This window comes from Aythya marila (genome assembly GCF_965140915.1).
Source record: "Aythya marila genome assembly, chromosome: 27".
Lineage (NCBI taxonomy): Eukaryota > Metazoa > Chordata > Aves > Anseriformes > Anatidae > Aythya > Aythya marila.
Genome location: NC_139068.1, coordinates 2792261 through 2805030, shown reverse-complemented (window position 1 = coordinate 2805030; position 12770 = coordinate 2792261). Strand labels below are relative to the sequence as shown.

Sequence of the window (12770 nt, the reverse complement as noted above, 5' to 3'; positions counted from 1 at the left end):
GCCCAGCATTTTTCTGAGACAACAAGGGAATTCAAGAAGACAGAGGCACAGAGGGTATCTAAGATAAAAGCTAAGGCTGTTCCACAATATAAACTGTGTCATATCTCCTAACCCTTCAAAACATGGGACCAAAGCGGACAGCTCCATTTGTCCTAATAAAATCCACCCTAGTGAAGAGACACAAAAATAAAAAGAAGGTGACAGGAAGGTAACATCTCCCTCCCCTCAGTCAGTCTTTCCCCAGCTCTCCAGTGTTGGGGTCAAGGTTTTGCTCATTCTTTCAAAGTGCTGCATGGTCTCAGCAGTACAAATACAAATGCTTTCAAAAAGCAGGAGCCACATCCCAGTCCGTATTTCTGGGTTCTCTCTATTCCCCCGTGATTGTTGCTGTGTATCTTCCCACATCACTTGTTCTTTGAGAAGAGCAGCTAGACTGGGGCTCAGTTTCACACTCTGCATGGACCTCAGGCACAGACATAGGTAGTATGGAGGAGGTATTTTTTCCATTTATCCCCCTAACAAAAATTCTATTAGTTACCTCGAATTAATAAATGTGACATATCTTCTTAAATGCAAAGGCTGAGATTAAAGACCTTTCTGAGTTATGTCATGTATCATTAAATTTCTGTAAAGTTTTCATGGTCCCCCTTGTTACCATGATGTATGTTCTTGCATGCCTGGTCTCTGGGGCAGTTTTCAGCTGAAGGTACAAAATATGTACAGCTCTACCAACTCTTTCACTTAGAGCAGCATTCTGGAAGTTCAGGACTATGAGCTGAGTTTTCAAAAGGAGTGAATAAAGGGACCATGTTTACTGTTGGCTGCTTCCTGTCAGAGTTTTAGCATATACATAGGGAGATCTGACACATCCTGTATAGCTGATTCTTTTCTCCTAACCATCCAAATTAAACTGAAAATTTGGGAAGTAAATCATTATGAAGAAGCAGCAGAAAAGCTGAGACTAAACCACACGATAAGTCTTCTATGGGTTGGGGAGGCTTTACAAGTAAGAATAATGGAATATTCTGCAATATTCCCACCATCTGGAAATCTGAGTGGATTAAAGTGCCGTTTATGCTGACAGACTCATTAACATCCATCTGTACTTTACAAAATGGTGTTTTGGATCACGTATGCTGTTTATATATGGCACGGAGCATCTGTCACTAGAAAAGTTACAGCTGGAGGGAATGTAATAGATCACTTCGGATTCCTCTTTCCCTTAGACAAGACTGACTCTACCACAATTAGATCTAACAAATATTTATGTTACCTGCTCTTAAACACCTGCAGTTATGGGAACAGGCTCCTTAAACAACTCTTCTAGTGGTTAAATATTTCAGGATGATAGATAAAAGTGGAATTCAGATTGATAGACATTAAATGACACAAATATGCTTAGAAATTAGGATGATGAGAAGAACTGTCTTCCTATACAGGAAGGATCTTTAAGAAATTGATATAGCATACAAAAATGTGTTAATTTGGGGACTTGTGTTAGTCTTACTTATCGCTAATGGAGATTTCTTCCAGGACTGGAATGATATCAGTTATGATGAACCCAGGGTTTACAAGGCCAAAACAAAAATGAAAACAAACAACAACAACAACAAAACATCAAAATCATTTTGAAACTTTGAAGAATCTACAGACACAGACATAGACACATCATGGGAACTCCGATGTGCTCTGAGTGCACATCAAAGGAGATCCTTGTGTTATGTATGTGTTAACATATAAAAAATTGCATCTTGATATATGCAAAATAATGGAGATACAAGAAGAATACAGGCACATTACCAATAGTAAAAAAAGTGGTGAATTAAAAAGTAAAAAGTTGTGATTTAGATGCTATCTGTCCTTTTCCACATGTGCCATGTCTTGTTTACTAGGAGACTGAATGGCTCTTTTTTTCTGAAGCTACCTGGGACCTGCTTTTGTCCATTCTGGTTAAATACTAAGGCCCAGCCACCTTACAGCACTTTTGGAAAAGCACAAAATATTCAGAACATGATTTGTTCTTCAGTGAGTGCAGCTGTGGCTTCATCTGGAAACCTGCCACAAAGAGATCGACCGAGATTCTGCCACAGAGCAGGATCGAGGCCCACACACAAACTCTTAGAAATCCTCTTTATCGTGTGTTTAATCTGCCTAAGCACAGCAGTTTTTGAACACCCATGTCCTGCTCAGTGGTTCCACACTAAATGGCTGACTTCTTAGTGCATTTAAAAAATAAAATAGGAGAAATATGAGTGCCATAAAAACACCAGTGCATTGTTGTAAGACATCGTGAGAAGCTGCTCTTTGGAAGCTGTTTCATTTCATCCCAATACAGCGCTTGTTTTGGTTTTGAAAGAAAGCATTCCTGCAATGAGAACTAAAAGAAAAATAGGAGCTACTAACTGCCTTTTCCACGGATATTACATGTCTAGGACTTGCAGTGTCTCTAATCCTTACTCCTTTTCATGTTTGCAATGCTGTGTGCAGTGACAGGGATTTCTTTTCAAGTACTAGCTAAGAGAAGAGCCAGAACTTGGACAATGGGTGCCAGTTTTAAGTTTGCTATTATCCTTATACAATCCACTTCTGGGTTCTTCATAGATTTTGAGAAAGAGTTATCTAGAAGGACAGGAGCAATACCGAGTTTTACATTTCTCAGCCCAGCATCCATTAGAGAAACAGTGTCCAACGACACAACAACTATAAGCAACATGTGCAGCTTAGTCTTCAGGAGATAAAACACAAGGTCTTTTGTGACCAAATCCTACAAGGAGCATCTATCTGCACTAATACAAACTGTGAGCCAGTGTAGGGTACAACAGCTTGACCTGGACCACAGATGGTGTGCAAGGTCATCTGAAGCTTTTGACTCTTTTTGAGTAAGAAACAAAAAGTGAGATACTTTGTTTAGGATTCTTAAGTTCTTCTTTTCTTGTTCACTTGCTTTTAAGTAGATGAGTCAAAACACCAGCCACGAGTTGATTTTTGTTGTTGTTGTTGTTCTTTAGGAAATCTTGAACCTTTAAAAGAATACATGGAGACATAGCAAGGGTTTTCTGAACTGGATGATAGGAACTACAGACAGCTACATGACCAAATTACTGTCTTTTCCTCTTCCCTACTGTTTTCAGAACTCCAAGTGTCTTTGGAGATATCCTGGTCTTCAGGTTTTGGGACCCTTCTGCAACCACAACTCAGCTTAGAGATGCTGTAAAGTATGAAGGAGTCCACCACAAAGATCAAGAATGTTATCAAAAAATCCTTTTTTTTTCAGAGTAAAAGAAGATATGTTTTCATTGAAGGGAGCAACTGGCATCGACAGTGATGACTTCAGCATTTGTATGGGAAAAAAAAAAAAAAAAAAAAAAAGCAAATTAAACCTCATCCTTCTTACACAGGACAATCTTCCACACCTTCATCCGAGACCAATGTTGACACTTTTTTGCAACATTTTTTTTTTTTCCTACTTGAAAGAGGGTGAAATCAGAGACTTGACATCTCAACGTTTCATTTTTTCTTTAAAGTTCAAGTAAACTATTAAATAGAATTGGCCTCTCTCCTCAAAGATTCATTTTTTTTCTATACTTTTTTCCTCCAACACTGATGCAATGTGAGATCATGTTACCAATGTTGCTGGGGTTATACAATATATTCCCTAGTTTTTATCCCTGAAGATGTCAAGTGGAAGGAGGAAATGATGCTATGATTCTTTGAGTACCTAGCTGTTACAGTATTTACTTCTGAAGTGGAGCGTTTCCTGAATGAAGTGTGAAGGCAGTTAGCTTGCTTCCATTACAAAGCAGCCTCTTACTGTAGTCCTGAGTTGTTGAACATGCAGCTTGTTGAGTTTACAGCAGCAGAAGCTGTTGCATAGTGTTCAGGAACTCAGGTTATTATCATTTAAAAATTAAAAGATCTCTTTTTATGGTTTATATCAAAATAAATTCAAAATAAAATCAAATTAAAAGCCTAACGTGTCTATAATCTGTTTTGAATGCCTTCTGTTCATCAACACAGATGTGTACATTTTCAATGCTTGCCTATCTAAACTGATACCCTAGCCCCTGTATGAAAGCAGACCCTAACAGTGCAAGCCATACTACTGTATACTAATGTTGGCCCTAGAAACAATAGAGCTGTGTCTGTACAGTGCTAATAAGCCTTTCCGAGAACCCCAGCGCTCTGGCACAGATATTACCTGGATGAATAGATCTGTGTGTTCCTCTAAACAACTTAGTATCTATGCCCTGCATATAACAATCTGAGATAACGGCTCCATGCTGTGCCTTGCAGCAGAGAGAAGTCTACAAACAACTATCTTGATACTGCTTTGGGAGTTAAAGATTTTAAATCCAGCATCAGAGAAGCCAATGTATGACAACCAGGGAGTCTTTCCTAAATCCTGCTAAACATCCCTTCTTGATCTGAAAATTCCAGAGATGGGCTTCATATGAATAAATGCAGAGAAGTCCATAGTGCAGACATCTGTGGATGAACTGATCACCTCTCTGTATACACTCATCCTAAAGGCAATGCATTTGGTCAACGAATCCTGCCCAGCACTGCTATCACTGTCACCTATAAGGTTTCATGAGTTTATGTGCTCAGCTGGATACACCTACTTCAAAGGAGTCTAAAGCGAGGCAATGTAGTACAAGGGGGATCGAGCACATTCCTATGGAAGATAACCGGTTGGAACTAACCTCCTTGTTAAAAACATGATCTGTTTTTTCCAGTTTTGAACTGGTTTTGCTTCAGCTTTCACTTCCTCCACCTTGACTGAGCAGAAGAACCCAGGTCCCTGCTTTCAGAGCTTGTCTCATTCTACAAGAAATATTTCTCTGCAGAGGAACATCCCCTCTGTGCTTTTTCAGTCAGTGTGTGCACTGCTGATGAGGATACAGCCCTCAGGTTATAATGTGTATTTGACCAAAGACTATTCCTGAAGTAATGGTGCCATTTTTTTTAGGTGACCTTGGGAAGAAATTTTCATGGGGAAGACTGGCACCAGAGAGATTTCTCCTGGAACCCCTTGAGATTCTTAGTTATGCCTGTGCTGAGCTCCCTGGTAGGGACACAGATGAGTAGCAGAGGAGCTGACAGACAACTCTGTCAAACATACTGGCAGGTTGCAAGGCCAAGCAGTCATCAGTTCTGTGTCACCTGTATGTAAGGTATCACCTGGCCTGGTTCTGCTATACTTGAACCACAGATACTGGTGAACTTTGATAATAAGGGTGTCTTTAAAATACACATTTCCTGGCTTTTATTTCAGGCTGAAAAGAGTGTTTTTTCTTAGGCTGAAGTGACATCTCTACCTACAAAAAAAGGTGTGGTGGAGGCAAACCAACTCTTGGTCCAGAAGCCACTGCAGTATGAGTTGAACTGAGTTTGTCCTTCCTAACAGACTAGTCTCTTAATATCATTTTTCAGTCTGAGGAATCTTATGCTTTATTTAACACTCCAGTTCCAGCCTGGAGGTGGCTAATTTGGGATCCTGGACAAGAATAAATGTGCAGTGGGCTGTATCTCACCACCAATGTACTGCCTCAATTCCTCTGTCATCATTGTTAGTGGTTAACTTACCAGCTCTCCTGCAACCCTTTGGTGAATCCTCACAGTACCCATGCTGTAGCAAAATGGCTATTATTTTACTGAGAAACATAATAGGGTGGAGATGTAATGAATTTTCCAAGTAACCATAATTAGTGGGCCAGACTCAGGATGGAGCAGTAGACCTTATAGACCTCTCCATTACCCAGTTGTGATTCAAACCAACTGCTCCATTTCAAGAGCAGGCTGGAAGAGATTGAGAGATGTATCCTACCTCCCCTCTTCTGCAAGCTGACTGTGTTCTGATCATCCTGGCCAGGTTATTCCTATCAGTAGAAATCTCACAGCACAGAGCTGAGGGTAGTCACTGTTATTTTCTTCGCACTCTTTAGTCAAGAAGGATGCTGGGGTTGTTGCCTAATGCTAGAGAGCTGCACTTAGTAGTTAACAACAGTTCTCCCAAGAGAAACATCACTGTAACTACTCTGAGTGGGAAGGAGAAAAGTGGATGATGTCTTACTAAAGAGTAACTGGTGTTACTGGAAGTTCTCTCCCTGTGGAGGCACAGCAGGAATCTGAGGAATTTCCAGAGTACTCAACCACTTATGAGACATACTAGGAGAGCACTGGTAAGGAGCCTTGGGCTGAACCTTGGACTTCCTACTTACAATTCCAGTAGGTTTTAGGTTCTGATTTGAATTAATGTTTCTTCAGAATAAATAAATAAATAAATAAATAAATACATAAATAAAATGAGACTCAGAGCTAAACTGAGAGTTATGGATGATCCGTGTTGCTTTCAAGACTCCTACTTGAGTCTCCTATTACTGGAGACTTCCAAGGATGCTTGTAAATATGTCACATACCATGGCTGCTTTAAAAGGAGAAACTGAACAGAAATTCAAGTGTTCGTATTTCCAGTAAGTCTGGTGCTAGGGACTTCATCTCAACTTGTCTAGCAATGGAGCAGGAGAGCAGTTCTCCTTGGAAGGGTTAAGTTCCTCGTTGTCACACTACCGATTACCAGTAGGTCAGTCACAACCACCTCACCAGACCCACAGATTTCCCAGCCAGAAGCTTCTTTGAAAAGTGTAACTTTTAACATCTCTTAGAAAAGCAAATGCTCTGTTTGCCTTGGCAGGGTAGACCTGTGTATACACAGCTGGAGAGCTTGTTTTGTCTCTTAGTACAAGTCTGGACCAAACTAAATCTCTACAGGCTTTCTAAAAATCCTCTCTTTATTTAAATTACTTTATACATTGCAAACTGTCTCCAAAGTTTGTCCCTGTTCAGTCCCCATTTTTGGCTGGCTTTCCTACCCCCTCTCCTACCCCCTCTCCTACCACGCACACAAAGTAAAGTGAGTTGGATTTTTAAGTCCATTGCTGTATACAAGAATGTCTTAAGACATTCATGTCTTATCAAACACAGCCAATGTCCATATCAACTTCAGATACCTGTGAGCTAGGAAAAAAGAAAGCAACTCTATGGACAGTTCTCGACCTCACATTCAGGAATTTTAGAGGAAAAAAGCTTGCAAGGTACAGTTTTCAAAAGAGAAAGGCTTTTGGCATAATACCTTTCCATAAATAAAGCAGAGTGTGTGCGTGCATGCCTGTTTGAGAAAGGCAAGGAGAGGTATTAAAAAATATATGAATGTAGTGGTCCACCAATTTCTGCAGCAGAGTACAAAGGAGGAGACTGGAACAATACAAGGTTACTTCAGTAAATGTGAGTGGAGGTTTTTTAAATTCTTGGCATCCAATAAATGTGATGCTCAAACCACAGCAAAGGCCTTTTATAGGGCACCTGCAGTATGAAGTTCAGTAGAGACTTTTGTAACCCAGGGAACATTGCACAACTATTTTGAGTTCTGCATATTTCTGCTGGCTTCTGTTCAAGCAAGGCTGACTGATGCCTGGGCTACCGGAAACCAACTGTTATTCCTATCTCACCCTCTAAATCACATTGCCAAAAATCCCCAACTTGGAAAAAAAATATAAACAAACAAAAAACGTTAAACTCAAGAACAATCCAATCTTTGAACAGGGAGTTAAACAGAATTATCCCAATCTCGGGAAAGTGAGAGGCTAGAAAAGCAGAATATTTCCAGGGCACTTTGATGTTAATCTTGGGAGTTCGCACATCATCTTGGTGTTTCAGTTTCATTTCTGCTCTGTGCCACTCTGGCCCTTGCCAACATCAAATCAGAGCAGTGTTGTGAGATGTCCACCTAAGCCAACAGGAAAGGGAGAAAATTCATATCTCAGAGCCAAAACCTCAGCCATACCCATACTGGGGTAAACCTGATCTAGTCACTCAGCACATGCTGGCTGGCTGGATGAAATACAGCAAAGCCACATGTCACTAAGAGCATATTCTCAGGCTCTTAGTGAAGATGTTTTGATTCATACTGGATGAGCGGCTGGCAATGAACTGAGGGAGATTTACAACAAGACAGAGCTGGCTGATGTTTCCCTTTGAAACGTTTTTACTAAAATATAGTAGAAAATTCATGGAAAACCTTTGGTTCTGGTACAGTTTTCAAGATTTTCAAATAGATATAGTACTAAATAGTAAAAATAATTCTGCACAGGTTGGAATATTGACCTTTCAGATTTCAGGTCCATGTTAATTTGCAAATCAATAGCTGTTAGCACTGATGACATCGTTAATTTTTTGAGGGTATTGATCTCCTTCAGCCCAAAGAAAAGGCCTCCTGCAGCAGACAAGACATGTCAAATTCAGGGAATTGCTGCCGGAGTTTGATTCTATAGACTGAAAGATGCAGGAGACATCTTTCCATATTACTGATACAGAAGCTGAGTGCTCGCCTGGTGAACTGCAGTCAATCTATTTCCAACAGAGTTCTTCTGCAATCTGGCCAATCCTTAAAGGACCGTTTTGCTTGTGATGTCTTAACTTGTGTGGTCTCTAACTCTTCTGCAAGAGCTGCAATGAGTAGTTGCAGTCCTGAGTAGTATCAGGGAACTCTGACAGTTGTACGAATCTGGTTCAAGGTAACTCAAGATGGTCACCAAAATTAGCTGGTTGTGTTAGGTCTGGGTGGGATGGAGTTAACTTTTTTCATAGCAGACTGCACGCTGCTGAGCTTTCCATCTGTGGCTAAAACAGTATGGATAGCACACTAATGTTTAGGATGTTGATGAAAAGTGCTTTCACAGCATTGACTTTTTTTCCCCAGCTCCCTGCTCCTCACATCCAGTGCAGTATGCTGGGGCTGGGCAAGAGATTGGGATGGGACGTAGCAATGACAGCTGACCTGAACTGACTGATGGAATATTCCGTGCCATATAACATTGTGCTCAGCCTCAGGAAAAGAAGGAGGAAGGGGGAAAATAGCATGGTTATGGCTCTCATCTTCCCAAGCAACTGTTACACATGCTGAGGCTCTGCTTCCCAGGAAGTGACTGGATATCTGCCTGCTGATGGGAAGTAGTGAATTAATTCTTTGTGTTGCTTTGCTTCCACACACAGCTTTTGCTTTCCTTATTAAACTAACATTATCATAATCCATGAGTCTTTTTGCTTTCCTTCTATCTTCTCCGCATCCCAAGGGAGAGGGGAATGAGCAAAACACAGGATGTGTGCTTGGACTGAGTTGATCCACCACACCAAATTTTTTGAAAGTTTTACTTTATTTTTCCCTTTTAGTGTTTACGAAGAGGCTGACAGTGTCACCTTCCCTTATGAGGATGCTGTGATAAGGGCCTTCCTCACATTTCCAAGCCACACCCTGGTTACCAAGACAAGAAGCAAGGGAATGCCCAAGAGAAAAATACCTCTTTTATACTGAGCACAGGGATTTATATATATTTAACAAAAGAGCCACAAGGGGCCACATGTGGAATGAGAAGGATACACAGACATGAAACAGATATGCAGTCAGTTGGGATCCCAGGGATTGCTTTGGACATGAGGTTGTTATTAAGTGCTGAATCTTCATGCCAGGGAATTGAGCAGAAATTCACTCAGAATTGAGTATCCCTAGTATATATGCTTGAATATACAACTCCTAATGCTGTGTTCTGTCAGTGATAATATGAAAATATGTTTCTTACCTCTCTCACACTGGGGGCCAGTGAATCCATAGACACATGCACAACGATTTGGTCCAATGCAACGACCTCCGTTCTGACAGCCGTTTTCACAGACAGCTGTTTAGAAAGAGAAATAGAAATGATTGATTTCTGCTCTCAGTAAAACCACAGCATGAACTGTGTGGTGCTGGGAAGGGTTGGAATATCACCTACTTTGTGGTGTTCACCTGTCAAGAATCTCCACATAGTGAACATACAGAGAAAAGCGTGATATTTTTTCCCAGAAAATGACTTCCTGTTTATGAGTGAACCCATTTATAAAAAGGCTATGAACTCTCATTTCATTTGAGAGGATTTCCTGTGCTCTGGAATCTCAGCTCATTCAGGTCAGCACTGGGATTTAAATGTTAAGGTCAAGACAAATCAATACAAATGACAAACTGTATAAAGGCAAACATTTAAATTCAAGGAGAGGGGAACAGGACAACAATGAAATGTGAGAAAGGACCAGTCAGCAATTTCATCTTGCCTTGCAGAGTAAAGCAGGACAATAAACCAAACCTGTTATTTTGACCACACCAGTATATCTGCAATCAGTACAACATGGTGGTCTTGCTCTACATGGCAAACAGAGGAACAATTGGATGGATGGATAACACTGGCACAGTGTTAGTGCTCATTTTAGGTTGCATTGGCATTGACTCATTACTTCATAACACTATGGTAAGATGTGCTCATTCCGTCTGGTGGTAGTGTCAGGAGATGATGCTCTTCAGGACAGAAATAACTTTTCTGGGGTTAGAACTGGGGCAGGGAGTCCCTTTGTAAGCAATAGGTAAATGACAACAAGCCTGAGAAAAGTTGAGAAGATAAATTCAGTTTTCACTGTGAACAATTCAGATTTGTCTGTGGCAACTGTGTAGTACCACTGGCTGGAAATACTCATCTTCTTCAGACCTGTCTTCAGCACACCCACACTAGCTGGCATTCTTTATTCTCTCATATTCTGGCATAATCTGAGTGAATAGAAGATGAAAGGCCAACACTCATATGTAACACAAGATCAAGTACTTTAACAAGTCCATGTGAGAGGCTGAGATGGGCAGGATGCCACTGACCTATTAAAATCTCAGCAGTTGTAGTGACTAATTAGGACTGTTGCAACATTTCCTAATGTTATTTTTACAGGTTTTCACTCATTAAACTACTCAGTTGCACAACATCACTGGCACATTGAGGATCAGAAGACTATAATCTCACTTGAAGGGTGAAATTATATTACAGCTGAGTGGCTGAGAGGCCAGGTGCTGCTGCATATCATAGCCTTCAAAGGTTACACCCATTTTAGAACTGAATAAGCTGAAATCTGCTTTGCTGGAATGCTGCCAATGGGACTCTCCATTGTTCTCCACCCTCTCAGTGATGTGTTGCCCACATCTGAATCATTATGAAAACTCTGTTGAGGATATTATAGGTGGAGCTGGTAGCAACACATATTAAAAGTTGCCTAGTCTTCTCCATCATAAAGCCTGATTTGCACTTACTTATAACTTTCCCAAGCTTTAGCTATTCAGAATGAAATTTTCCATATGGTGTGTCTGCCTTCAGTTGAACTTTTTGGAAAGTTTTCGAAAAAAAAAATCATAGAATTATAGTATTGTTAAAGTTGAAAAGGACCTCCAAGGACATCTAGTCCAACCATCCCCCTACCACCAATGTCACCCACTAAGCCATGTCTCCAAGCACGAAGTCCAACCTTTCTTTGAACACCCACAGGGACGGTGACTCCACCACCTCCCTGGGCAACCCATTCCAATGCCTGACTGCTCTTTCTGAGAAGAAATTTCTCCTAATTTCCCACCTAAACCTCCCCTGACACAACTGAAGGCCGTTCTCTATAGTCCTATCACTAGTTATCAGTGAGAAGAGGCTGACCCCCAGCTCCCCACACCTTCCTTTCAGGTAGTTGCAGAGAGCAATGAGGTCTCCCCTGAGCCTCCTCTTATCCAGACTAAACACCCCCAGTTCCTTCAGCTGCTCCTCACAGGGCTCGTGTCCCAGGCCCTTCACCAGCTTCATAGCCCTTCTCTGGACATGCTCCAGGGCCTCAATGTCGTTTTGGAGTGAGGGGCCCAAAACTGAACACAATACTCGAGGTGTTTTTCTAAAAATATTTACAGAAAAACAACACCTAACTTCTACTAGCATGGTCCACTGTAGGAAAACAGGGGATGATCAGCAAAGCCTGCAACTGCTCTTCCTGGCATGGGGGATTCATGCTGAGAGCCAGGACATGTGCAGTCTAAGGCAACTTCCTTACTGTCTATGACGTGAGTTTCCTCAATCTAAAACTCATTTCATACTCCGCAGAAAAAAGGTACAAGTCATGGCAAGTCTTGACTTTGAGATCAGCAGCATGCTAAGGTCAGCACTGGTGGGGTATGTTCACTGTGGGTTCTTTTAAATGCCACACAGAAGTTTGGATGTGCAGTTGTGTGGAACCAGAAGGGTGGTTGCACAAACCATTGGCACCAATTCTCCCAGCCTGGCCATGCAGAACAAATGTAACATGTCTCCTAATGAGAGCAAGCTGAGATTCCAATGGAGAGGAAAATATAGCGAGGCCATCAAAGTCTGAGCTGCAAACAATACATCAGTATGTGTAAGGTGTACAGCACGTGTTGCAAGTACTTACGCTGTCCACAGTATGTTCCGGTATAACCTTTCTGGCAGAGGCAAGATTCATCATTGCAGCTTCCACCATTCATGCACCTCACATTGCAGGTTTGGACTGTGGAGAAGAGCAGGGAAATATTAGAAGACAATGCAAAAAATCATCTGTGACAGGAAGTGGATACCTCACAAATAAGTGGTGTTCAAAACTTAATTTCTTCATGTCTCAGGGCACAAACTAAGGGTGATATTAAATGTCCTTTTTTTTTTCTTTTTTCCAAGTTAAATGAATTAACTTGAATTCCCATGACAGGATATGAGCCCACAGTGTGGTTAAATGCTTGCACTTTTACTGAGGTATAATCACCCCGGAGTTTCTTACAACTATAAACACCATAGTCTGTTCCTTAGCCCTTAGACAGAAGGTATTTTTATTGTTCCTGTACCTGGTAGTATTGAACTGCTGAGACAATGAAAAGCCAC

General features: G+C 41.1%; 1 protein-coding gene across 1 annotated transcript in view; it reads right to left on the bottom strand.

Annotated features, from left to right (window-relative positions):
- LOC309887776 (fibrillin-2-like) overlaps positions 1-12770 on the bottom strand; it is a gene marked incomplete at its 5' end in the record, with an annotated part of 113814 nt that overhangs the window by 72425 nt on the left and 28619 nt on the right. Inside the window, 2 exons of the mRNA XM_082779736.1 lie at positions 9636-9731; positions 12310-12405. Coding sequence (XP_082635862.1) covers positions 9636-9731; positions 12310-12405 — 192 coding nt within the window. The remainder of the gene's footprint in view (positions 1-9635; positions 9732-12309; positions 12406-12770) is intronic.